At 37.1% G+C, this 27,983-nt stretch overlaps 4 protein-coding genes across 4 annotated transcripts; 1 reads left to right on the top strand and 3 right to left on the bottom strand.

Moving 5' to 3' along the window:
* Nucleotides 1-2: 2 nt before the first annotated feature.
* Nucleotides 3-3,567, bottom strand: GCK72_000350 (uncharacterized protein; the record flags this gene model as incomplete). The annotated part of the gene is made up of 3 exons (XM_053722432.1): nucleotides 3-287; nucleotides 1,155-1,606; nucleotides 3,351-3,567. The coding sequence occupies 3 exons, from the start codon at nucleotides 3,565-3,567 to the stop codon at nucleotides 3-5; spliced, it is 954 nt and encodes a 317-aa protein (XP_053591077.1).
* Nucleotides 3,568-3,864: 297 nt separating this feature from the next.
* GCK72_000349 (uncharacterized protein) lies at nucleotides 3,865-11,615 on the bottom strand (the record flags this gene model as incomplete). The annotated part of the gene is made up of 11 exons (XM_053722431.1): nucleotides 3,865-3,963; nucleotides 4,122-4,225; nucleotides 5,048-5,135; nucleotides 5,347-5,549; nucleotides 6,581-7,065; nucleotides 7,768-7,865; nucleotides 8,397-8,480; nucleotides 8,680-8,850; nucleotides 10,006-10,224; nucleotides 11,321-11,502; nucleotides 11,573-11,615. The coding sequence occupies 11 exons, from the start codon at nucleotides 11,613-11,615 to the stop codon at nucleotides 3,865-3,867; spliced, it is 1,776 nt and encodes a 591-aa protein (XP_053591076.1).
* A 3,319-nt stretch (nucleotides 11,616-14,934) lies between these two features.
* Nucleotides 14,935-16,185, top strand: GCK72_000348 (uncharacterized protein; the record flags this gene model as incomplete). The annotated part of the gene is made up of 3 exons (XM_053722430.1): nucleotides 14,935-15,014; nucleotides 15,060-15,923; nucleotides 15,975-16,185. The coding sequence occupies 3 exons, from the start codon at nucleotides 14,935-14,937 to the stop codon at nucleotides 16,183-16,185; spliced, it is 1,155 nt and encodes a 384-aa protein (XP_053591075.1).
* A 2,493-nt stretch (nucleotides 16,186-18,678) lies between these two features.
* On the bottom strand, nucleotides 18,679-26,364 carry GCK72_000347 (uncharacterized protein; the record flags this gene model as incomplete). Its single annotated transcript, XM_053722429.1, has 7 exons — nucleotides 18,679-19,272; nucleotides 20,704-20,964; nucleotides 22,601-22,744; nucleotides 24,281-24,347; nucleotides 24,464-24,566; nucleotides 26,110-26,235; nucleotides 26,286-26,364. 7 exons carry the CDS (start codon nucleotides 26,362-26,364, stop codon nucleotides 18,679-18,681), a joined length of 1,374 nt encoding a protein of 457 aa, XP_053591074.1.
* Nucleotides 26,365-27,983: the final 1,619 nt, after the last annotated feature.

The raw sequence follows: 27,983 nt of genomic DNA, 5'->3' as shown, positions 1-27,983 counted from the left end.
AATTAAACAGCCATATCCATGGGAATCTTTCCATGACACTTGTAGTCGTCGAGCACAATCATGTCCGAAGTGAAATCATCGATCGAAGTGACGTCACGAGTGAATCGAATTTTCGGGAATGGGTACGGTTCACGTTTTAATTGGATACGCAGTGCGTCGACGTGATTCGTATAGACATGGGCGTCACCGAGGGTGTGGACAAGAGTTCCAGCACGCAGGCCGCACACTTTTGCGATCATATGGGTCAGGAGACCGTAGCTGGCCAAGTTGAATGGAACGCCGAGACCCTGGAGAATATAGATTTTTATTGAGGGAAAAAATTTCGGCAGAGCGCATTTACTCACTTGGCAATATAAATTACTGTCACAAAACAGGCGAATTGTGGGCGGAGCTTAAACTACCAGCAATGAAATTCCACTTAACGTTGAATTCGAAGATAAATTCGTAGTTAAATCGATTTCTACAATTTTTTCGATAAAAACGCGAATTCGGAATTTCATGGCTTGCAGTTTAAGCTCCGCCCACAATGCCCTGCCTTTGATTTTTCATCATTTTTAAAAATCTTTCCAGTTTTTTCCTTTGATTTTCAGCGTAGTGAACGTTAGGAAAACCCAAAATCAAGTTTTCTTCTCAAAAAGTCAAACGCGGCACCCAAAAACTCGCATTCTCAATAGAGCGCACATTCTCATTTCTGTCATGCGTCTTCGTTGTTTTTTCTTCATTTTTGTCAGAAAACTTACTGAGAGCTGTAATGTGGTTGTTTTTTGTCAAAAATTCAAACGCGGCACCGAATTTTGCCAAGTCTCAATAGAGCGCACTTTCTCCTTTTCTATGTCTTACGTTTCAACCCGCGAGAAAAATGTTGAAAACTCTAGCGGAAACTTAATTTTTTCGGTGCACTAACGCTTTGGAGCTGCTTTAGCAATAGAGCGCGATTGCATTTTTACATTTTTTTTTCATTTTCTATCAAAACAGCTGGGATTTTTGCAGTTTTTGATAGAAAATGAAAACAAATAGTTTAAAACCTTAAATTGCGTGAAAGTGTAAGCGCGCTCTAATGCTAAAACCCATTTTTTCACACCAGAAAGGAAATTTAAAATTGCAAAGTGAGTAAGTGCGCTCCGTCGAAATTTTTGAAATTCGAGAAACCGTACCATATCACCACTTCTCTGATACAATTGACACGACAACTCTCCGCTTTCCACATAGAATTGACACATCGTATGACACGGTGGCAGCACCATTTCTCCCAAATCCGTCGGATTCCACGCTGACATAATAATACGTCGACTATCTGGCTCCTGACGGATCTGTCGAATGACCTCAGCCAGCTGATCCACCCCTTTTCCCGTGTAATCCGTATGACAATCCACGTATTTCGCACCGAAATGACGCCACTGGAAACCGTATACCGGTCCGAGATCTCCCTCTTCCCGTGACGTCATTCCGAGATTATCAAGAAATGCGCGGTCTCCATTCTTCTCCCAAATCTTTACATTCTTCGCCAGCAACTGCTTTCCGTCTGTCGATCCTGAGATGAACCAGAGCAACTCTTCGAGTACACCCTTCCAGTAGACACGCTTTGTAGTGAGTAGAGGGATTGTGCCTGTGTGAAGAAAATTGTGGGATTTTGGTGCTTTTTGGGGAAGAAAATCTGTTAAATTCGACATTTTCGAGCGATTTTTTCGATTAAAAATTGACTAAAACCGCAATGAAACCTGGGAAAAGTCGGTTAACTCCGCTTAGAACTCGATGTTAGTCATTTTTAGTCGAAAAAGTGGCCATTTAGCCGATTTTCTCAAAAATTTCTGCTCAAAATCTAACAAAAACCGCTTTAAATCAATTTTCCAGTAGACACGTTTTGTGGTGAGCAGAAATTTTTGCAAAAAATCTGAAAATTTCCAGAAAAATAATGATTTTCGCGCTAAAATTAGTGAAATCCTCAAATTTCAAGAGTTTTTCAGCTTTTTTCAGCTCAAAAACTAGAAAATCCGAAAATATTAGCACGACACGCTTCTTACAAACTCGCTCTACCGAAATCCCCTTGAAAAATGTCTCTTTTTCTCTGCGTCTCTCAATTTCGCACACTATTTTCTCGCGGTTTCGGTAGAGCGCGGTTGTAAGACGCGTGCCGAGCTGATATAGAATCAACATCTCTCAGTAGAGCGCACTTTCTCAATCTACTTGTGCATAGTTTTTACAATCGCGCTCCGCTGAACGGCTCTTTTCTCATTTCTCCTCCAGGAAGATTGTTGTGTCTTGTTACAGTATTCATTGCATTTTTAAGCAATTTTTAGTCGAAAAAACGCCGATTTTCTAGAAATTTCTACTCAAAAACCAACAAAACCCATACTTGCAGTGTAGCTCGCTTCAAATTCAATATTATGAGCTGAAATATATACCAAAATGTAGATCACGACGAGTCCTATGTCTATGGGATAATCCGAACCTGATCACCGATCATTAATGTGCAGCAAGTCGAGCTGGTCATAAACTACGACCTACGGCACATTAACGATCGGTAACTAGCCCCGGATTAGGTCACAAACATAGAACTCGTCGAGATCTACATTTTGGTATGTTTTTCAGCTCATAACATCAAGTTTGAGGGAAGTTACGCGGCGGCTTGGGATTGTGCATGAAGAAAAGAGTGAGTTGAGTTGGATTTTGAACGGAAATTTCTAGAAAATCGGCGTTTTTTCGACCAAAAATAGCTTAAAAAAGCAACGAGTACTGTAACAAGACACGACGGGCTTCCTGGAGGAGAAATGAGAAAAGAGCCGTTCAACGGAGCGCGGTTGTAAAAACTATGCACAAGTAGATTGAGAAAGTGCGCTCTACTGAGAGATGTTGATTCTATATCAGCACGACATGCTTGTTACAACCGCGCTCTACCGAAACCGAAGGAAATAGTGTGCGAAATTGAGAGACGCAGAGAAAAAGAGACATTTTTCAAGCGGATTTCGGTAGAGCGAGTTTGTAAGAAGCGTGTCGTGCTAATATTTTCGGATTTTCTAGTTTTTGAGCTAAAACTCTTGAAATTTGAGTGAATTTTTATCATTTTTAATCGATTTTTCTCTAAATTTCACTAATTTTAGCGCGAAAATCATTATTTTTTCTGGAAATTTTCGTATTTTTGCCAAAATTCTGCAAAACTTTTTGGTAAATTTGTTTTCCCGTAATTTTTCGTCGATATTTTGCGAAAATCATGATTTCGGGCGTGATTTTCTGCGCTTTTTATTAATTTTCCATCGATTTTCCATCGATTTTCAACTGAAAACCGCGGGAAAAACCACTTTTCCGTCGAAAAATTAAGCTCCGCCCACTTTCAGCCATTTTCAGCCACGTACCATCTCTTAACGAGTACTTTGATTGCATTCCGAAGATGGAGATGGTCCCCGTGCCGGTACGATCATCACGACGAGTTCCTTCAGCCAGAATCTGCTCGACTTGCTTCAAATATTTGTATTCGTCCTGATTTACATGGATTTCCGCTTTTTCCGGCGCGTTTTTCACTGGCGGAGTGGAATTTTCCACGGAAACATTCTCCTTATTCATGTGTTCCATCTAAAATCAATATGTTGAGTGGAAAATTCAGAAAAATTGGGGAAAATGAGCTAAAATGACCCAAAATAGTCGAAAATTCGGAAAAATCAATTCAAATTCAAAATCTTGGCGCGCAAGCAATTACGCGCCATTGCACACCAAAATTGGCGGGAACTGCGAGAATTTGAATTTTAAAGGGTGAGAAAATTGATTTATTCTTATTTTTATGAAATTTTACATGAAATGAAGCGAAATATATATTATTTATATCAAAAAATCTGAAAATTACAGTTAAAAAATGCGAAAAATCAATAAATATCAAGAATCCATGGTTTGCGCCGCCTCATCCAATGCCATAATCTCGTCCATCAACTGTTTTTTCTCGTTGACAAATTGGGCGGCCGGTTGTTGGATATCCTAAAACTTTTCATTCATTTTTATCGATTTTTATAAAAATTCGGCTAAAAATTGACCAAAAATCGAGAAAAGTAGATTAAAACCGATTAAAAAATGGAAAAAAAACGATTTTCAGTCGATTTTTTAATAATTTTTTTCGATTTTTCATTCTGATCTACCTCATGATTGGGTGTGATGACGTGGGGATTCGAACGGGCATAATAATCGGTCCACACTTGGAGAACACAGAACGACGGATTCGCGTATAACACTTTTTTCGTTTCTGGAAAAAAATGGAAATTGGGGTTTTTTTAAAGGATTCAATTTCAAGTTTTCTCACATTTTCCAACAAATTTTCATAGTTTTTTCTTACATCGCTAAAAAGAAAAGGAAGACTACGAACATTTATTGGAAAGCTGAGAAAACGAGAAATTGAGTCAAAAATCTTGTCCGAGAGGACTACACGACCGAAAAACTCTTCCACCAATTCTCATTTTGAGTCAGTTAGAACGGGAATTGTGGCGTTTAGAGCGATTTTCAGCATACGCGCGGAAATGTTTCATGGCCTAACTTTTTATGTTTTGGGTTTCTAGGCCAGCGGTGTCACAGAAAAAGTTAGGCCATTAACACACTTTCAGCATTTTTCAGACTGAAAATTCGTGTTTTGAGCTTTCTTTGGGATAAAATTCTAACCAACAATTTCCATGTATGCTGAAAATCGCTCTAAGCGCCACAATTCTCGTTCTAACTGACTCAAAATGAGCTTTGATGGAAGAGTTTTTCGGTCGTGTAGTCCTCTCGGACAAGATTTTTGACTCAATTTCTCGTTGTCTCAGCTTTCCAATAAATGTTCGTGTTTTTTTTTCTATCTAAATAGCGAAAATTTGTTGGAAAGCTGAGAAAACGAGAAATTGAGCGAAACATCTTGTCCGAGAGGACTACACGGCCCGCGCGGAAAAACTCTTCCACCAAAGATCATTTTGAGTCACGAGAACGGGAATTGAAGCAATTTTTAGCATATGCGTCTATTATAAAAGTTTCTTAGAATTTTCAGAAGTATCGGAATCTGAAAAAGTAAAAATATGACAAGGAATATAGTACTAACTTTTCGACACTCGATACATTGGATTCGTAAATTTTTTTCTATTCTCGAGGACGTATGACCACAGGGATATCGTTGTTTCGGCGCATTTCTGAAAAAATTAGATTTTTAGACTACAAATCTGAAATTTCCGTCAACTAAAAAAAAACAAACAAAAATAGCTATTTTCAGCAAAAATCAATGTTATAGAGGGAAAACATTTACTAAAAGTGATTAAAATCACTGAAAAATCGTTATTTTCACTCAAAAATGTTCAAATTTTCAATATTTTCTCCTCATAAACCAAAATCAAAAAAACGCACATTATCGTGTAATCGTATCTTTTCAGAATTGAAAAGGAATGTTCCATATCGACACGAGAATAACTCATCCAACATGTGAATCAACAGATCTTGAGTGAATTCGAATGCCCACGGGAATTGACGAATTATCTGCCAGAGGCAATCACAGAACTGAACGAACACCGGGGAACGCTCTCCGTCACTATGGGCGTCGTCGCCGTGGCCTGCAAAAAATGGAGAAATTTATTTAAATTGGTGCTACTGCGCTTAAGAACTGCACGAACAAGAACTGTGTTGTTTAAGAACTGGGTTCGCAGAAGAACTGCGCGAAGAAGAACTGTTTCGTTTAAGAACTCTGTTCGCATTGGAGCGCGTTTGCATCAGCCACATTTTTTTCATTATTTCGATGGTTTTTTATCTGTATTTTCGATTCTTTTTTGATTAAAAATAATTTTTCAACTACAATTTAATTTTTGAATAATTATTTTTAATCAAAAAGAATCGAAAACACAGATAAAAAACCATCGAAATAATGAAAAAAATGTGGCTGATGCAAACACGCTCCAATGCGAACAGAGTTCTTATGCAAAACAGTTCTTCTTCGCGCAGTTCTTCTGCGAACCCAGTTCTTAAACAACACAGTTCTTATTCGTATAGTTCTTAAACGAAGTAGCACCTTTAAATTACGTCGAAATTTTCCAGAGAAGAGGTAGCTCCGCCCTTTTTCAACCGATTTTTCATAATTTTTCAAATAAAAATCCCCAGAAAAAGTCTAATTTTTGTCAGAAAAGCTCAAAAAATTCCAGAAACTTCATAGCTTTAAAAAAATTCCAAGCTCCGCCCCTTTCAGACCGATTTTTTAACAATTTTCACCAAAACAATTCATAAAAATGGGAATTTTTAACTGTTTTTTCGAATTTTCTCCCCAAAAATCCCGATTTCGCTCTTACCAATTCTCTCCCAAAAAAAACAGTAATCTTGTCAAAGCTCCGCCCATTTTTAATCGATTTTTCTAGAATTTTTCAAATAGAAATCCCCGGAAAGTCTCATTTTTGACAGAAAAGCTCAAAAAATCCCAGAAACTTCATAGCTCCGCCCATTTTCAGACCGATTTTTCTAGAATTTTTCAAATAGAAATCCCCGGAAAGTCTCATTTTTGACAGAAAAGCTCAAAAAATCCCAGAAACTTCATAGCTCCGCCCATTTTCAGACCGATTTTTCTAGAATTTTCTCCCTTTCAGAATTTCTCTCTTACCAATTCTCTCCCCAAATTTATGTCCAAAACTGCACCACTCCTTCTCAATCAACACAATAAAACCGTCGATAGTTCGATAGAAAGGATCCAATTGAATCATAGCGAGAGACGTCAACTGAGCCGTTCGATCCCATCCATCAGAGCAATGAATTAGGACACTCTGTTTCTCAGTATCAACATTGAATACCGCTTTGACTGCCCCTTCGAGAATACTTTGGATGTGATTCAACCATTTTGATTCATCCAATATTTTATAGTAATTCTTCTCGTCAACCCGTGGAATCAATGCATTTGTCATTCGTTTTAGAGAGTCTCTCACTACGTGAATATTATGAATATTCAGAAAAGTTAACGACGCATTCAGATAGTTCTCCTCGTATCCACCGCCTTTTGCTTTATTCAATTTCGCATTTACTGCTGGACGGGCATCGAGAATTAGGAGTTCACGACAGTTTGCATTTGCATTCATTATATTCGTTAGATGGCTGAAAATTGGAAAAATTTGGTTATTTTTGGATAAAAATGCCGCTTTTTGGGTGAAAATTCCGATTTTTAGCTCAAAATCATTGGTGACTGAAAATTGGAAGATTTAGATGTAGCAACTGCGCTCCACCGAAATGCCCTCGGGTTTTCTCTGCGTCTCTCAATTTCGCACACAATTTTCAAGCGGATTTCGGTAGAGCGCAGTTGTAAGATGCGTGTTTTTTCGGATTTCCTAGTTTTCGAGCTGAAAAAGCTGAAAAACTATTGAAATTTGAGTGAATTTTTATAATTTTAAATCGATTTTTCTCTAAATTTCACTAATTTTAGCGCGAAATCATTTTTTTTCTGGAAATTTTCAGATTTTTTGCCAAAATTCTGCAAAAACCTTAGATTTTATCTAATTTCCAACATGTTTGGATAAAAATGCCGCTTTTCGGGTGAAAATTTCGCTCAAAATCGGTTTTCTCACTTTTTTCAACAAACATATCGCAAAACTACGAAAATCTATTGGAAACAGTGAGAAAACGAGGAATCATCTTGTCCGAGAGGACTACACGAAAAAACTCTTCCACCAAATCTCGTTTTGAGTCAGGAGAACGATTGTTGAAGCGATTTTTAGCTATTTTTTGCGTTAATATTAAAGTTTCCTAGAATTTTTTAGAATTTTTAGAATTATCTGAATCTGAAATTCTGCAAATTCTTACGTCTCGTCATCGGCACTTCGTTTTCCTGCAATTCCTGTCATTGGTTGAGAACATCTGGTAATCGATGCCAACGTGGTTTGATCTATCCAACTCAGCACCTGAAATAAATGAAATTGGAAGAATATTTCGGTGAAATGTAAAAAAAAGTTTTGCGAAATCTGAAAAATCATCAAAAATGATCAAAAAATCATTGAAACTTCCGTCTGAGAACTGCTCCAAAGTGGTCAGTGATCATGGCCGAGCTTTTTCTGTTTGTGTTTCTAGGCCAGCGAGCGTTCGTTCCGCTGGCCTAGAAACCCAAACAGAAAAACCTCGGCCATCATCATCACACAAACCACTTTTGAGCAGTTTTCAGACGGAAAATTTTAGTTTTTTTCGCTATTTTTCGGGGTTTTTGAGTATTTTCTACAGAAAGTCCATATTTTTCAAAAGATTGAAGTTTTACTCAAAATTTTTTGAAAAAAACTTAATTTTCCTCTTAAAAATAGAGTTTTTGAACAAAAATTCGAATGTTTCAACTAAAAATCAGTTTTATGGAAAAAATGCGATTTTTACTCGATTTTTGATGTGAAAATCGGATTTTCCGTTCCAAAATCCTGTTTTACAGATTGTTCTGCCTAAATCCTTACCGGAATCCTTTCTTTACTCCGGAACTCTCCAAGTTTCTTGATGAATGGTTTTCCCTTCTCGGATGACGCTTTTGGAATCACAAACTGCAAATAAAAATATGTATTATTATTAAAATGGAAATTATCAACTCGGCACAGTTCTTACAACTGCGCTCCACCGAAATCCCCTTGAAAAATGCCTCTTTTTCTCTGCGTCTCTCAACTTCGCACACTATTTTCTCACGGTTTCGGTAGAGCGCGGTTGTAAGACGCGTGTCGTGCTAATAAAAACATAGAAACTCACAATTCTCGGATAAGTCTCACTGAATTTGTAATCTTTATTAATATCGACAATCTCCCATAATCGAGATTTCGGAATTCCGAGTCGTTCGTATTCTCTTTCGGCTGAATACACTTTCCAACCATCTTTCAGCAATCGAGGGGACTCAGCCGCGTGGACGAAGGCGAACATTGGCTGGAAATTAGTTATATATAAGAGAAAGGCTGGAAAATTACAGAAAATGATTTATAAATATTGAAAAATATAAAAATTCCTATGATAATACTCAAAAACCCATCCAAACCGCGAATTTTCCACCCGAAAATGCTAAAAATTGGTCACTGCTGGCCGAATTTTCGTAATTTTGGGTTTCTAGGTCACCGAGTTTTTCATAATTGAAAACGCGTCAAAGGTGCCCCAGATTCGCAAAAATTGAGTAAAGCGATTAAGGCACCCCAGAATAGCAAATATAGAGAGTTAGGTAATTTAAAACGCGTCAAAGGCGCGCCAGCAAAATGTGATTCGAGACTGGTGCACCTTTGACGCGTTTTTTTCAGGAATATCGGAAATTCTCATTTTTCATGGATTTTGTGTATCAAATTCGTCTGGAAATGTTAGAAATTCAGAAATAAAATGAAAATGTCTTAATTTCTAACATTTCCAGACGAATTTTATACACAAAACCTACGGAAAATGACATTTTCCAATATTCCTGAAAAAAATGCGTTTTCTGGCGCGCCTTTGACGCGTTTTAAACGTCCGAACTCTCTACATTTGCTACCCTGGTGTGCCTTTAGCGCGCTTCGAATCGTCTTAATCTCAATTTCTACGTAATACTGGGGCACCTTTGACGCTTTTTCAATTTTGAAAAACTTTAAAAGCGGACGTGGAAGAACTTTCGGTGGCCTAGAAACCCAAAAAACACAAACGTTCGGCCAGCTGTGATGAATTTCCATCATTTTTGGGCTGAAAATTCGCGAATCTGGCGCGCCTTTGACGCGTCTGAAATGACCGATTTTGCTGTTTTCACGACTGTTAAAAATTCGAGTTTTTGACTTTAAATATGCCAAAAAATAGTGTTTCAAATATTTTTTTGATGTCAAAAATTTAAATTCGCGGCATTCCCGGCACAGTTCTTACAACTGCGCTCCACCAAAATGCCCTCGATTTTTCTCTGCGTCTCTCAATTTCGCACACTATTTTCTCGCGGTTTCGGTAGAGCGCGGTTTACTGATTTTCGCTTCAAAAATACTCTAAATTCGGGGTTTTCCTTCGATTTTTTGCTTGTAAAATCTTATTTTTCTCACTTATTTCTCTCCGATTTTAGCAAATTTCCAATCGAAAACTCACAAAATTATGTGAAATCGGGAACGAATATCGATTCAACGAATCACAAATATTCTTCCGATTCGAGCCGGGAACCAATGCGAATTTATAGACTCGATAGTCCTTACAGAACACTATAAATCCATAATTATCGTCTCCCCGCATCATGGCGGCACTCGTCGAGCGACCGCCCACTTTCTCTATTCGAGAGATTTGTCCGAGTGGAATATCGAGCTTCCATTGCTGAAAATATTTTCAGATTTTGTCAAAAAAAAATGTTCCGAAAATTGTAATAAAAGGTTTTTTCTTAAAAATCGGAAATCTTTTCGAATTAAAAAAAAATTTCAGAAAACTATTTAAAAAATTTTTTGAAAGTTTTGACCCAATTTTTTCTGATTTTTACTGAAAAATTGAGCAAAAATTCACAAAAATTCGTCATTCAGCCCGGAAATTGGAAATAAAAGAACAGTTTTCACTCCAAAATGTCTGAAAATCGCCCATCCCGACACCCCCGAATTGAGATGTGAAATGCGTCTAAGGCGCGCCAGGCTCTCGAGGTTTTTGAGAAAAAAACGCAAAAAATGAGCTAAAATCGCTTGAAAATAGTGTTTTTCGACCGATTTTGTCTAATTTTGGCTGAAAATTTCAGAAAAAATGAGCAAAAATCATCTAAAAGAGAGGTTTTTAGTGAAAATTAGGCTAAAATATATTTTTGATTTCTCTCTTAGAAACTGTCTGGGGTCCCTTAGGCGCGTTTTTTGTCAAAATTCATCAAAAGCACAATTGTAAAGCGGTTTTAGTAGTAAAACCCTCACCTCAAGATGATTTTTGGCTATTTTTTTTCGAAATTTTCAGCAAAAATTAGACAAAACTGGTCAAAAAACACTATTTTCAGGCGATTTCTGATGGTTTTTTTGCGTTTTTTTTCTCAAAAATCTCAAGAGTCTGGCGCGCCTTCGACGCGTTTCAATCTCATTTCGGGGACTGTCGGGATGGGCGATTTTCAGACATTTTGGAGCCAAAATTGGTCTTTTAATTCCAATTTCCGGGCTAAATGACGAATTTTTGTGAATTTTCGCTCAATTTTTTAGTAAAAATCAGATTTTTTGTAGTTTTCAGAGGTTTTTGAGGAATTCATCCATAAAATTTGCTACAAGATGGTTATTGATCGGTCCGGAAGTTGAGAAAAACTGAAAAAATTTAAATTTTTTTTCAAAAAATTCGAAAATTTACCAATTTTTTTAGGAAAAAAGATCTTAAAGACTTTTTAGAAGGTTTTTGAGGAATATTCTAGAGAATAAATACAGAATTTTAAAAAAATCAATTTTTCTCCACTAACCTCATAAGATTTCCCACCATCACCCACTAGAAAAACCAATCGATATCGAGTAATCACAATTTTTCCCTGAAATTTCCCAAACGGGCCGATATACGCCACATTTTTCTCTGTCCATATCACACTTTCAGCCGCCAACAATTTCAGATCTATCGGCTCCTGCAGAATTGATGTGCTCGCCGCCGCTGAATATCGATTTTTTTGAAATTTTTTGAAATTTCAATAAAAAATGTTAGTTCCAGAAACTATACTTACATTCGTTGAAATCGCTACGACTATCGTCTAAAGAAATCGACATTTTCCAGCGATTTGGAAGGCGAAAATGACGATTTTCGGTGGGAATTGATTGGCGAGAGAGTGTGGAGAGAGGAGAGACGCAGACAGTTTGGGGGAAGAGGAGAGAACAAACAGAAAGCGCTAAATCAATGTATTTGTATTCGGTGTATGATTCATTGTAATGGGAAAAGGAAAAAAAATAGAAAAAATATTTTATGGAGAGAAAAATTTAAAAAATCGATAAAAATTTTATTAATAGTTCCAAAATTGAAAATTCTTATCAAAACTTCTAAATTTTTCATACATTTTTTTCTTTTTCTGCATATTTTCAGCCCGATTTCCGAAATTTTCGCTTAAAAAATTAGAAAAAAGAGAGCTTAAAAATTAAAAATTTAAATACAGTACCCCCACAAACCTGCACATCAAACTTTTAATTTCAACTTTTTTTTTCGGAAATTTAAATAATCAATTAAATCGTTCTCTGTCACAGGGTCTCGGGATGAGTAGTGAAAATAAACGCGCTCCGCTGAAATCAGCTGAAATTTTAACGCGAAAACTGGCATAAATCGGCTCAAAAACTGGTCGATTAAGCTGCGTATCAAAATGCCACAGTGAAACAGCGAATTGCAAAAATTAAAATTTGAATTTGCCGCCAATGTCTAGTGGAGCGCGTTCGATTTCAATACTCACACCTAAACCCTGTGCTCTGTGTTCTCCACCCCCGACTCTTTTTTTCTAGAAATATTTAGTAGTACTACGAAATGTTTCTAGAAAAATAATTTTTCATTAATTTTTTCCAATTTTACTCTTTTTTTTCTAAAATTTTTATGAATTTTCACAGGGTCTAGGAGTGAGTAGTGAAAGCGTATGCGCTCCACTAGACATTGGCGGTAAATTCAAATTTTAATTTTTTCAATTCGCTGTTTCACTGTGGCACTTTGATACGCAGCTTAATCGATCACTTTTTGAGCCGATTTATGTCTGTTTTTTCCGCATTTTTGGTCAGTTTTTCGACTGTCTCGCATATTTTCAAGATCAATTCTTTTAAATAAAGAAATAAAGTTTTAAAATAAAGATATTATTTTGAATTTCGCGCTAAAATTTTTGCTGAATTCAGCGGAGCGCGTTTATTTTCACTACTCATCCCGAGACCCTGTGTGTTCTCCACCCCCGACTCTTCTTTTTCTAGAAACATTTAGTAGTACTACGAAATATTTCTAGATAAATAATTTTTCATTAATTTTTTCCAATTTTACTCTTTTTTTTCTAAAGTTTTTATGAATTTTCTATAACATTACACGATTTTCAGGAAAAAAATATGAGCATTTGCGAATAATTGATGAAAAAATACTTTAAAAAACATTCATTACTTGTAAAAATACACCAATTATTCGGAAATCGTCTTCTTTTTTTTCTGAAAATCGTATAATGTTACAGAAAATTCATAAAAATTTTAGAAAAAAAAGAGTAAAATTGGAAAATTACTGTCGAAAAAATAAAGTTTCGACAAGGATTTTCAAAAAAAATTTCGCGCGCTGAAACGCGCAAGCGCATAAATTTGTGGGCGGAGCTTAAACTGCAAGCGGCGCGGTTCTTAATTTGAAAAAAACAACTGGAATTAGAACCGCGCCGCTTATTTAAGCTTGCAGTTTAAGCTCCGCCCACAAATTTATGCGCTTGCGCGTTTCAGCGCGCAAATTTTTTTTTGAAAATCCTTGTCGAAACTTTATTTTTTCGACAGTATTGAAAAATTCCCAACAAATAAATTGTCCTCGTGAAGTACACACGCGGAGTTTTCTAGGCCAACTCATGTCGGAAAAACCGTTGACTTTTTTTCGAAACGTGTCGGAATGACACGATATTCGAAAACCGAAAAAATTTTTTTTCGGTTTTTGAAATGAAATGAAAGTCATGTCATGCCGGTTTTTTCGGAAATAATTTGCAACTTTTCCGGTTTTCGTGATTTTTTTTCGAAAGTTTTGGCATCAAAAATTTAGGTTTTCATCGAAAATTTCGAAAAAAAAAAACACTGTTTTCGAAACGTCACTCTATTAATATGTGAAACTGTTCTTTTCTTTCGTTCTTCTAACAACGATGTGAGTTGTCTGTGCCCACGATAATTCAAAGTGAACCTATGCAAATGCGCTCTTTTCAGAAAAATCGCTCAGGTAAATCGATATTAATCTAATTAGGTTTGGCCACAGTTAGGTTAGGTTATAGCTTGCCCTTATTAGATTAGTGCACAGCCTAATTAGATTAGTGCGTAACCTAGCCAAGTTAATGCTAAATCTAATCTTCCCAATTATTTTCTGGTTGTAAAAAAAACGTTGCGTTTAAAAACAACGATAATTTATTGAAAAAAAGAAAATAACACGATTAACAGAAAATGGGAAAAGAAAAATTAAATATCTTAACAAGGAAACTAGTCCTGATGGTGTCTCTTTCTCGGTCCATTTTTCGCAATACTTCTCGCGTGATGACTGAAAATTGTTGAATTTAAATGTGGAAATTGAAGGTACACGTAGAGACCATGATAAAGTCTACTTCATTTCCCATCTTCTCTTCTGCCACATCCTTGTCATTTTCATCTAGCATTTCTTCTTCTTTTTTCTTCTTTTTCCCGATTCTATCAAAAATTTGTCTCGCCGTCGTTCGTACTCTTTTGATTGATAGTCGGCTTTCCATTGTGCCTTCTGTAGATTAACTGAAAATTGAAAAAGAAAATAAAAACAATAATAAAGTACGAAAGGTTTCAGAAAACTAATAAATACAAAGTTGTAAAAAACATAAAAATCTATATCCACATAAAATACAAAAAACCGAGAAAAAAAATAATGAGAAAAAAATGCCCCATCAGCTAGCGCGCTCGCAGTTTGCGTCACGGAATTGCACTAATCTAATTAGATTAGGATTAGATTACGGCCAAACCTAATTAGATTAATTTCGATTTACCTGAGCGCTTACCTGAATTTTATTGTTCTAACTGAAAAACTTAGACAAGAAATAGTTTTAAGGAGAAATATAATCGAGAAAGGCCAATTTTTTGGAAAAACAAAAAATATTAAAAAATTGAAATTTAGGCGTCAAATAATATTACCAAAATGTAGTCTCAACAAAGCGCGTTTGCATAGGTTATGATTGAATTACCGTGTGTGCCCCTCATCATAATCGGCATAAGTTCATAACCCGTCCTAAATTGTCTGTTCTGATCACACAATGAGCCTCTCAACGTCCTCTTTCCATCGAATACAAACAGCTGCCCTATCTGACCACTCTCTCTCTCTTTTCTCCTCATCTTCCTTGGATACCTCTTCTCTCCTCTCATCGCCACACAAAAATCGATGTCTTCGGATTTCCCTTTATTCCGACTCCCATCGATAGTACTAAATCATGGGCTTAAATTGATGGCTCCATTCGAAATGTAAGTTTTATTTAAATATAAATACATTTCAATTGTCACTTTCAGATTATGTCTGTCACTATGCAGTAAACGGTGTAAAACAGTCTGTCAGTCACTTCGAAACCAACTGAAATGTAAGGAGAAAGCAGTGAAATTTCAATTGAAATTTTCGAAAAAGAGAGAAATAAGATTGGAATTCAATTATTATCCCAGTACTCGATGGATTTTCGAATTGGATTATTCTGTCTCTACAACTCCCACTATTCAAAGAAAAAGTTCGGACAAACATGAGTTCTTGGAAGCAAAATTCGCCGTTCGTATACCCAATTGGAATCCAACCGAAACTGATCACAACACTGCGGAGGAAAAGCGTCTGAAATTTTACGTACCAATGGAATATGGATGTTTCGGATTCCGCACATTCGTCAATCATCTATCCTACATTTTCAATATAACATTGACAGATCTGGAACTTCACTTCCAAGACTTTACACGAGATGAAAACGCAATAATAATTGATTTATATTGTAGGAATTGGAGAAACACTAATTATGTGAAAGCATTGATACTGGTTGGAGATTCAGAGAACACTCCAGATGATGATGAAGTAGTGTATCACATTGTGAATCGACAAGAGGCTAAAAGCGAATTGACACTCGACATACAGGGTTTTACATTCGATATCAGTAGATGCCGATACAGTCCAAACCAATTAGTCATTCGGAATCCTAATTGGGTCGGTTGTACGGACATTGAAAATTTCAATTCATTTTCTGTACTCATTTTTTCTGCACACTCAATAATGTGGTTGCTTAATATGGCATATTTGATTGAAATGTGGTGTTTCGGATGGACGCCGAAATGGACAGTAATGATGATTGAGTTTCTATCCTTAGATATAGACGATTGCATAAACGGACTTAGAGAAAGGTAAAGAGATAGAAATTTCTTTCAGAAATATTAAACATTGAGTTTCTTCAGAATCTCGGCTGGAGTAGTCAAAATCAGATCTGAAGAAACAATTGAGGGCCCAGATGGTCTTTCACATAGAATAAAGTATTCTTTTCGTCGTGGAGATGGAACAATTGGAGAGTTTCTAGTGGAAAACAATAAATATCTATATATCAAAGCCAGAGAGAATACTGATATTTCACTCTCCACATTCATCTCGTTGACCAAATCAATGATGTGAGCAATATTATCTGAACTGAAGATCAAGACTTCATGCTCTTATAATTTGTTTAAAGGCGTATTGTGGTCTGTTGTGATGTTTTTATATCATAATGTATGAGTTTTGGCTAGTTCATTTTCATACTTCAAGAACTTTTAAATTCGGTCCACAACCCGCTTAGAGCGAGCGCCGGAAAGTTTGGCCATTGAGAAGGCCGAAGAAAATTGGTGGCCGTGGCCTAGAAATCCGACTTCGAAAAAGTAGATTTTTTGAATTTTGACGGTATTTTCGATTATTTTTGTTGTATTTCTTCAATAATTTCGATAGAATAAGGCAAATATTAATAGAAAAACACTAAAAACTATCGAAAATAACGCCACAAATAGCAGAATACTGAAAAACTAACGGAAAGTTTGGTCAGCGAGAATGTTCTAGAAAGTTCACCTCGGCAAAGTAGTTTTTTCAGTGTGCTGATGTTTCTGGCGTTATTTTCGATAGTTTTTAGTGTTTTTTCTATCAATATTTGCCGTTTTCTATCGAAATTATTGAAGAAATACAAAAAAAATAATCAAAAATACCGTCAAAATTCAAAAAATCTACTTTTTTGAAGTAGAATTTCTAGGCCACGGCCACCAATTTTCTTCGGCCTTCTCAATGACCAATCTTTCCGGCGCTCGCTTTCAGCGGGTTGTGGACCAAATTTAAAAATTCTTGAAGTAAGAAAATGAACTCGCCGAAACTCATACATTATAATATGAAAATATCACAACAGACCACAATACGCCTTTAAATTCCTAATTTCAACCTTCTGTTCTATTGCATTCATTTATCCGCACGATACTGTATATTCCGCATAATATTCTGTTACCATCTCAATCTGCAACTAAAACTTGACAATAAACACTTTCCATGCCAAAACACTTCACTCAATAAGAATCGACCCCACCCCCAGTGGCCGTTCCAATTGATGTACAGACACATTGCCCCGGTAGTCTCGATTTGGTTCACCATACGCCTATTCTAAACACATAATGAGTCTCCCAGTTCACGTCATCTATCCATCATGCTCAAACACCTGCCATCTGACGTCACCCTTCCGATTTCTCCTCATCTACCATACCTCTTCTCTCCTCTCATCGCCACACAAAAATCAATGTCTTCGGAATTCCCTTTATTCAGACTCCCATTGATAGTACTAAATCATGGAGACCGTGAACTAGGGAATGTTCCAGACGTAATTCGGCCTTTCAAGTTGGCTCATCTAGGTATAAGGTACTTCTGCTGATTCCGACTATGTGATCCAATTTTGCTGAACGCTTCACTGAACTGAGATATAAGCATTTTAAGTCATTTCTAGTGCAAAAATGACATTTTTCAATAGGCTGAAAATCAATTTTAGAGTCAATTTTTCTATTTTTTCTGTGTAATACGTGTGAATTGAGGTTGAAAAAGCACATTAGAAAGTTTTTCTAGTGAAAGCAGTTTTTAGGAAAATAATTGTATCACTTTCATTTTTGGCATTTGCACCGTCGCGATAAAACGTTCCTTGAAAACTGCTTTCACTAGAAAAACTTTCTAATGTGCTTTTTCAACCTCAATTCACACGTATTACACAGAAAAAAAAAATAGAAAAATAGAGTCTAAAATTGATTTTCAGCCTATTGAAAAATGTCATTTTTGCACTAGAAATGACTTAAAATGCATATATCTCAGTTCAGTGAAGCGTTCTGCAAAATTGGATCACATATTCGGAATCAGCAGAAGTACCTTATACCTAGATGAGCCAACTTGAAAGGCCAAATTACGTCTGGAACATTCCCTAGTAACTAACAACACAAATTAAAATTATATTAGTTGTACCCTTTCATTTTTGTACCCTAAAATGACGAAAGTTGTACCCTTTGTACCTTAAAATTGTTGTACCCCTAAAATTAAATGCCGACTACAATAGAACTGTTACAGAATAGAACTCTATCACTGGTTTTGGAAATGCTTATTGGGCTTATCTAATATAATTTTATACAGTTTTTTTGTTAACTATTAAATAGACAAAGAGTTTATCTCCGTAAAATAAGTGTTTTTACTCGACTTTTCTCATCGAAAATTGGTTAAAATTCGTCTTAAAAGTCACGGATGCAAACGCGCTCCATTCAAACTAGAGTTCCATTTTGTCGCAGTTCCACTTTGTAACAGTTTTATTTTGTCACAGTTCTATCTTTCCGAGTTCTAAAATCGAGTACCCCCGTCACGGTGTGTGTGCGGCAAATTGCGAAAATGGGAGGAGCAGAGACCCGCCCCTCTGCTTCGCTTGGGCAGCTGAGTCGCTACGCAGCGAATCACCCATTCTCATCACTTGCAAACGATACTCAGTACTCTCGTATTTTATCTCAAATTACATAGAAAAAGCACAAATAAAAGGCAAAGGGGGATGGAAAAATGCAAATCGAACAAAAAAAATACGCCCGAATATAGAAAAGTTATATAAATGTACAAAAAACAGCATTCAATCCTAATTTACTTCGGCTTCTCTCTATACGTGTCGACAGCGTTAATGTCGAATTTGAAGAGTTCCACTTCACACGAATACGCTTTCGGTGTCAACTTGATAACGGTGTGCAGTGGGACCTTCAAATATGGCAAATCGTCGCGATTCTTATTGGTAAAATAGGCGAGAATGCATCGGAGCACCGCTTGATGAGAGATGACGAGCACATTGGATTGTCGCTCGAGCTCCATGATAACCGGCTCCAAACGAGCCACCAAATCCTCATAAGACTCCCCGCTGGGGTACCGATAGTGGTACTTGTCCTTATCCCTCTCAGCGAATTGTTTCGGGTAACGAGACTCGAAATCTTCATACGTCAAACCCTCACATATTCCCGCGTCGATTTCGTCAAGACACTTCCAGAATTCCGTGTGACCCGCCAAATCTTTGAGATGGGCGGCCGTTTGGGCGGCACGAATCTTTTGGGATGACCAGACACGGAAGTCGTCCAAATCCTCGTTCTCAAAGTATTCACGCAGTTTTCCCGCGTATTTCAAACCGTTCGCACTGAGTGGAGAGTCACCGCCGAGGCGACCGATTTGGTTGTATTCACTCTCGCCGTGCTGCAAAAATTGATTGGAATTTTTCTTATTTTGGCGCACTAACGCTTTGGAACTGTAACGTTTCGGAACTCCTTTTAGCCGTAGAGCGCGCTTGCATTTTTCACTCAATTTGAGATTTTAAGCCATATTTTAAATATTTTTCTCATTTTCTATCAAAAAAGCTGGTATTTTTGTTTTTTTTTGATAGAAAATGAGAAAACAATATTTAAAATATGGCTTAAAATCTCAAATTGAGTGAAAAATGCAAGCGCGCTCTACGGCTAAAAGGAGTTCCAAAACGTTACAGTTCCAAAGCGTTAGTGCGCCTTTATTTTGCAAGTCCCGGTTAATTGGCGCCAAAATTCAAAATTTTCAAAATTTTCGATTTTTTTCGCGAAAAAGTCAAATTTTTGACTATTGTTTAGAGAGTATGGGATTATTAGCATCGAAACTATGCAAGTGCGCTCTAATACAAAAATTTTCGTGTACTCCTCGTGGACAAGTCGACCTAAGATTTTGAACAATTTTTTGCCAATTTTCTGCGCTCTTTGTCATTTTTCAAGGTTTTTATCTAGAAAATAATATTATTTTCTGGAAAATACTAAAAACAACATGATTTTCTTTCAAAAAATCATAATTTCGTCAAAAAACCGCAAAAGGCCGTCGTGTACTCCTCGTAGACAAGTCGTTCTCGGATTTTTGAAATTTTAGACAATTTTCAGTGACTTTTCGACAATTTTACACGATTTTCATCTATTCAATGTGAGTTTTCTCTGAAAATCATTCGAAAAACACGATTTCACTCAGAAAATCGATGAAAACCCGACAAATTTCGAGGAAATTACAGTTTTTTTCGGTAAAAAATGAGAAAATTTACGAAAAATCGCTGAAAAACTATGAAACCCTTCAGACACAGAATATGGCCTTGTCCACGAGGAGTACACGACAAACATTCCGTCACTTTTTTCTCGAAATTCGTCGTTTTTTTCGTCGATTTTTTGAGTAAAATCGTGTTTTTCGAATGATTTTCAGAGGAAATTCACTTTAAATAGATGAAAATCGGGTAAGATTGACGGAAAGTCACTGAAAACTGTCTGAAATTTCCAAAAACGACTAGTCCACGAGGAGTACACTACGAAATTTTGATTTTTTCCATGGAAAATCGTTTTTTTTTGAGTATTTTCGAGAAAAAGCTCTTATTTTCCAGATGAAAATCTTGAAGAATGACAAAGAACGCGGAAAATTGCCCAAAACTGTTCAAAATCATAATTCCGACTTGTCCACGAGGAGTACACGGCCAAATTTTCTTGTTTGCCCAGATATGGTCGGTTTTAGTCGATTGCAGAGTTTTCGATGCGTTTTTCATGCAAAAGATGAAAAGAAATCGTAAAAATGCTACTGAACTGCTCAAATTTCCCAAATTTTCGCAACAGAGCGCACTTTCACACTCACTCTCGACAAGTAGATACTTCTGGGGAGCAAATGAATATTCATAAGAAAATAGACAACACGACTCTGAACGTGTCCATTCACATTATGAACGTAGAACGATTTGCCCGCATTGATCACTTTAATGTAGCTGAGCTCTTCGTCGTACTCCTCGTCGAGTGGCTCATATTGCATACGGTAGTTTTCGATACGTTTCAAAAAGTCCTCTTTCGCTTCCTCTTGTGACATGATGCCTTTGTAATCCGGTGAGTTGATTTTCACTTCCTGCAAAAAATACGAAGGAAATATTGCATTTTTCAAAAAGACTTCAAAAAATTAACCAATTTTTCATCGAAAATCGCGCTCTACCGATAATAACGATGCAACACCGTGTACTCCTCGTGGACAAGTCAAATTCTTGTTTTTGAAATTGAAACATGTTTTTTTAATCGATTTTCGACTATTTTCTATGATTTTTTATCATAAATTGAGCATTTTGAGCGTGAAAACTTAAGTTTTTGATGACTCCGAGTCAAAAATTTGGATTTTCGCGCTCAAAATGCTCAATTTATGATTAAAAAATCATAGAAAATAGACTATTATTTTAAATAGTCGAAAATCGACAAAAATCTGTTTCTTTATTCAAAAACAAGAATTCGACTTGTCCACGAGGAGTACACGGCGCTCAACACAGTTTTAGTCGTTTTTCGTCGAAATTTGATCGTTTTTTTTTTGAAAATGCGACCAATTTTGATAATTTTTCAGAATTTCTCCTTATTCTGAAGTACAGTCAAAAATTTCAAAAACTTGAATTTTGAAAATTGGCGCCAATTACCACGGCAAGCTTCTTACAACCGCGCTCTACCGAAACCGCGAGAAAATAGTGTGCGAAATTGAGAGACGCAGAGAAAAAGAGACATTTTTCAAAGGGATTTCGGTGGAGCGCTGTTGTAACAACTGCACCGAGCTAATACCCGGGCCTCGGATAGTATGGGAATATGGAATTTTGAGGAATTTTGAGACGATTTGAAACCGGGACGTTTCGAAACCAGTCGTAAAAAGACTTACGGTTTTGAAACGTTTAGGAGTCTATGGATTTCAAAATCGAGACGTTTTGAATCCGAGACAGTTTTAATTTGGAACATAGGGTTCCGAAACGTCCTGGTTTCAAAGCGGCTCGCTTTCGAAGTGTCCTTCTTATTTGAATAAGTGGTGTAAGTCCTTCAAATAAATAAGCATTCACTAAAATTTAGACATTTCGTAACCGAGACATTTCGATACTAATTCGATTTGCCTTGGGGGACGTTCTGAAACCAAGACGTTTCGGAACCCTGACATTCAGAAACTGAGCTGAAAATGTGGTCATAATTGACCCATCTCCGTAACGTTTAGAAACCAAGTCATTTCAAAACTGGGACGGTTTGAAACCGAAAAATGTATGCGGTTTCAAAGCGTCTGGTTTCGAGATGTCCTAGTTTCCGAAACTGTACGTTTTGAAACTGGAGCGGTTTCAGTTCGGGACCGAGACGTTTCGCAACTGGGACATTTTTTTGCCGTTTCAAAACAAAAAATGTAATTGGGAACCGAGTTCCGTGTTTACGTGGCTAGGGTTCGTGGGTGATATGAGAAGGAAGACAGTGACACTGTCGGAAAAGAGATATAAGGCGGTGCTGCACCGATTAGAAGTGATAAGAGGGAGCCTGGCACCAACGGTCCTGGACCGAGAACGATTCCTGGGATCGTTAAGCTCAATGTTATTTGTTGCAGGCAATGAAGCGCAGGCCAGGTCAAGGCATATGCAGTCGGCAGTTCGAGATATCCCGGTTTCTGGCGGTTTCAAACTGTCCTAGACATTCACCACTTCAAAACCAAGCCGTTTCGAGACCGGGACGTTTTGAAACTGCTAATAACAATTTCTTACCGTAATATTCGAGTTGATAATCACCGGATCATCGCACACGGATTCGACGAAAAACACGCGGAACGGCGGTTCGTGCATCAGATTCTTACAGAATTCCATCAACAACTTCCGACGGTCTCTCGTCGTATTCGTCGCGTCGAGAATCTGCAAAAAAAAAAATTTTTTTCGAAAAAAAATTTTGGTGTGAGGAAATGCGCTCCAGTGTGAGTCTCCCGGGAAACATTTCCCGGGAAATGCTGTTTCGGGAAATTTCCCGGGAAATTACCGGGAAATTTTTACCGAAAATTTCCCGGTAAAGTTCCGGGAAGCTCCCGAACTTCCCGGGAAATACCGGGAAATTTTCCCGAAAATTTCCCGGGAAATTTTCGGGAAGTTCGGGAAATCCGGGATTTTTTTCGGGAAATTACTGAGAACTACTTTGGGTACCAATCTGACAACCGGGGTTCGATCCCCACTCGTGCCAAAACTTTTTTGTTTTTTGTTTTTAACATTTTGGTACCAATCTGACAATCATGGTTCGACCCCACTGGTGTCAAAGCTGTTTTTCATTTCATTTTTGGTTTTTGGTAAAAATCTGAAGACCAAAGTTGCTTTTTCGGAGAAGGACTGTTCTGAAAATAGACACTTGTAATCTAAAAATGTTTTTTTGTTCTGAAATGGTTTCAGAATGGTACCAAAAAGCAAGAAATGAAATGAAAAAAAGGTTTGACACCGGAGGGGTCGAACCCTGGTGATCAGACTGGTACCAAAAAGTCAAAAACAAAAAACAAAAAAGTTTTGCCACTAGTAGGGGTCGAACCCTGGTTGTCAGATTTGTACATAAGTGAAATTTCCCGGGAATTTCCCGGGAAGTTTACTTCCCGGAACTATAAATTTCGGGAAATTTCCCGGGAAATTTTTACCGAAAATTTCCCGGTAATTTCCCGGGAAGTAACCGGGAAATTTCCCGGGAAGCTATCGGGAAATTTTTACCGAAAATTTCCCGGAAAATTCTCGGGAAATTTCCCGGGAAACTTCCCGGGAAACATCCCGAATCGTCCCGGGAGCCTCACACTGATGCGCTCTACCGAAATGTAGTGTCGAGCGCGTTTTCTAGCATAGCTGTGAGCTTGATGCAATCGCGCTCTACCGATAATAACAATGCAACACCGTGTACTCCTCGTGGACAAGTAGATTTATGAAAATCAATTCGAAATCCGTATTTTTCATGGAAAAATCGCAAAAAACGATCAAATTTCGACGAAAAACGACTAAAACTGTGTTGAGCGCCGTGTACTCCTCGTGGACAAGTCGAATTCTTGTTTTTGAAATTGAAACATGTTTTAGAAACAGATTTTTGTCGATTTTCGACTATTTTCTATGATTTTTCAATAAATTGAGCATTTTGAGCGCGAAAACTCAAGTTCTTGACAAATCCGAGTCAAAAATATAGGTTTTCGCGCTCGAAATGCTCAATTTATGATAAAAATCATAGAAAATAGTCGAAAATCGATAAAAATCTGTTTTATTTTCAAAAACAAGAATTCGACTTGTCCACGAGGAGTACACGACGCTCCACACAATTTCAGCAGTTTTTCGTCAGAATTTGATCGTTTTTTGGGGTTTTTTCGTTAAAAATACTGATTTTTGTCCACGAGGAGTACACGGTGTGCGTTTTGCGGTGGAGCGCAAATCACTCACCGCCACTTCTCCCTCCTTATTGTCCAAATACTTTCCCATATCCTCGATGGCCAATCGTGCGCATTCACTGGAAAAAAATTCACAATTTTATGGAATTTTCAATGAAAAACTGCGAATTTTTCATAATTTTTCATCGAAAAATCACAAATTTCAGACAAATTCTGTGTTTTTTTGAATCCTTACTCTCGAATCTTCTGTCCTCTTGCATTGTTTGGTGAGAAAAACTCGTTCTCTCCCTCCTCTTCGAGATTACACGCTCTTCTTCTGTATTCACCAACGTTGAAGGCTGAAAGAACATGGGAAATTGAGAAAGGCCTAGAAACCCAAAAACAGAAAAAGTTCGGCCATGACCAGTTTTGAGCGTTTTTCGGACTGAAAATTCGCGTTTTTGCGAGCTTTTGAGTGTTTTTGTGTTTTATCATAGTCTTAGTTTTCAGCACATTTCGAAACATATTCTCAGATTACCGTAACACATCGTGAGAAATGATAAGATCGGTCAAAAAACAAAGTTTTTCCAGTTCTTAAAGGAGGACTGAAGTCATATTTTTTCAGATTCTGATACTTCAGAAAATTCTGAACAACTTTCATCATTGGAGCATAGGCTAAAAATCGCTCTAAACGTCCTAAATTCACGTTTTCCCGGCTCAAAAGGAGCCTAGGTGGAAGAGTTTTCCCACGCGAATTTTTGCCCCCGTGTAGTCCTCTCGGACGAAATTATTTCTTTTTATTTCTCGATTTTTCGTTTTCTTGCTTTTTTCAACAAATTTTCGTGTTTTTCTCAATTTATATCGTAAAAAAAGAAGAAAAAACACGAAATTTTGTTGAAAAAAGCAAGAAAACGAGAAATCGAGAAATAAAAAGAAATAATTTTGTCCGAGAGGACTACACGGTGGAAGAAATTCGCGTGGGAAAACTCTTCCACGAAGGCTCATTTTGAGCCGGGAAAACGTGAATTTAGGGCGTTTAGAGCAATTTTTAGCACATGCTCCAATGATGAAAGTTGCTCAGAATTTTCTGAAGTATCAGAAAGACTTTAGTCCCGTTTAAATAGATTTTCTAGGAGTTCTAGTGAAATCAATTCAAGAAGCGGAAAATTCCTATTTTCCGACAGATCTTGTCATTTCTGACGATGGATTACGGTAATCTGAAAATATGGTTTGAAATGTGCAGAAAACTATAGAAATCCCTGTGTTTGTGTTGAAAATTTGTATTTTTCCTATTGTTTGATGAATTCGTTTTGTTTGCGCGAGGTTTGACCGAAAAAAATCGTGAAAAATAGATGAAAAGTTGATGTTTTCCGAAAATTGACTCCCTATCGTTCGCCCACGTTACGAGCACGCGATTTAGCTGAGCGGCGACTCCACATGCTAAGTCGTGTGCAAACGCGCTTCACTGCGCTTCCGGTTTCGCGGGAAAATAATTTGTATTGGTATGGACGAAATATGACCCTTTGAAAGTCTTTTTCTGTCAGTTTTCTCTATTTCTCATAGTTGTCAAGGCCCGGGCAAATTGGCGGGAAAGTCAAGTTTTAAATTTTTTTAAAACATTTTTTGAATTTTTTTTAGCGAAAAAGTCAAATTTTCGACTATCATTCAGAATTAGAAGAAATTCTGAAAAATAGTAAAAAATGGTCACATTTTCGATAAAAAATTGAAAAAAAGGGGTAATTTTTTGAAGCCGGGCCTTGACAACTATGCTATTTCACAAAATTGTTCAATTCAAAAAACCAGTTTTTAATGAAATCATCGAATTAAACTCTAAAATTGTCTAATGAAAGTCCTTAATTGATTATTTTTGTTAGTGAAAAAGAAAAGGTAATTAAAAGAAACCTTTAGTCTTAATGCCAATCCAATTGAGATACCGACACAATTTATGCGAGATATACGTCTTTCCACGCGCCGGCAAACCAACCAACGCTATGACATTGGGCACTCGAACCTGTTCGTTCGAATTGTCTGGAAACAAACATTCTATAAATTATTTATCTTTTTTAATGAAAACTGACCGCTCTTCGGCACAAAATACGTCATTTTGCGTTGCGGTACGCCAGCCGGTCCTGGCATTTCGATTTCCTCCTGCAACATTTCTAGCCGAAATGAATTGGTGATAACGGAGAAAGAGAGAGGCCAAGGTTATCATTATCAATAAGAATAATAAGAAAGTATTAAAAATCGATAAAACCCGACCCCGAAAGATAATAAAACAGAGAGAAATCACACAACCCCCCAATCCCTTTTTCTTTTCTTTTTACACTCAAAATTCTCTCTTTTTTTCTCTCGCACTCTCTCACTCTCTCACTCTCGCATTACTTTTAGTACCAGAGAACGTTCAATATATGAGGTTTCAACAATACCGACGGGGAATTTTTGATAAAAAAGAGGGAATTGTTGGAAAAAATACAGAAAACAGCAGAGGGTACTGGAAAAAATTCAATTTTTTTTCGAAAATTAGCAACCGACCTCCTCTAGTCACTGAAAATTGTCTGAAATTTCAGAAACTCAGGGACGACTTGCCCACGAGGAGTACACGACGACCTTTTGCGGTTTTTTTTTAAACTAAATTATGATTTTTCGATAGAAAATCGTGTTTTTTGATTATTTTCCAGAGAAAATTTTCATTTTCTATATGAAAATCTTGAAAAATGACAAGGAGCGCGGAAAATTGGCCAAAAATTGTTCAAAATCATAATTTCGACTTGTCCACGAGGAGTACACGGCCAAATTTTCTTGTTTGCTCAGATATGGTCGGTTTTAGTCGATTTCAGTGTTTTCAACGTGGTTTTCGTTCGAAAAATGGAAAAAATCGCTATTAGCAGAGCAATTTCGTTACAACCGCGCCCACCGCAAACGAGAGAGTATCTGTAAGAGAGACGCAGAGTTTTTTTTCTCGCGCCAACACAGATTTTCACAGTTTTTGACTCATTTTTGCTGTTTTTCAAAATAATTTACAAAAACCTTTGAAAAATAGCGAAAATGGGTCAAAAACTGTGAAAATCTGAGTCGGCGCGAGAAAAATAGAAAAACTCTGCGTCTCTCTCGCCCGATACTCTCTCGTTTGCAGTGGGGCGCAGTTGTAGTAAAAATGCTCGGCTAATATTTAGGTTTCAAAGGTTTTAGAGGAATTTTTGGGAAAAATGAAGAAAAAAAATAATGTTTTCAGTGGAAAAATGGTGGAAATTGCTGGGAATTGTTTTTTTTGGCGCCAAAATTAAAATTTCTACTTTTTCAAAAAAAAACATTTCAAATTTCTCAGATCGCCCCGCCCCCTTTCGACGGCCACGCCCATTTCTCGCGACAGTGTTCGAAAATTGAGTGGGCGTGGTCGCCGCGAGGAGGCGGGGCGAGCTTATTTAGCTTTCGTTGCACATAAAAATTTGAATTCATAATATCAGCTCGGCGCCGTTCTTACAACTGCGCTCCACCGAAATCCCCCTAGAAAAATGTCTCTTTTTCTCTGAGTCTCTCAATTTCGCACACTATTTTCATGGGTTTCGGTAGAGCGCGGTTGTAAGAAGCGTGTCGTGCTAATAGGAATAGGTGAAAAATGTGAGAAAACACTGAAATTTCGGAAAAAAATTGAAAAAACAACGAATTTTTCGGCTAAAATAAATTAAAATGGCGCCAAAATTTAAATTTTTTGAATTTTTTGCAAAACTTTGAGGATAAACAAAAAACAATGATTTTTTTTCCATAAAATTCGAAAA

This window comes from Caenorhabditis remanei, chromosome I, assembly GCF_010183535.1.
Source record: "Caenorhabditis remanei strain PX506 chromosome I, whole genome shotgun sequence".
Lineage (NCBI taxonomy): Eukaryota > Metazoa > Nematoda > Chromadorea > Rhabditida > Rhabditidae > Caenorhabditis > Caenorhabditis remanei.
Note: the sequence above shows the minus strand (reverse complement) of the source record. Positions and strands in the feature narration are given on the sequence as shown.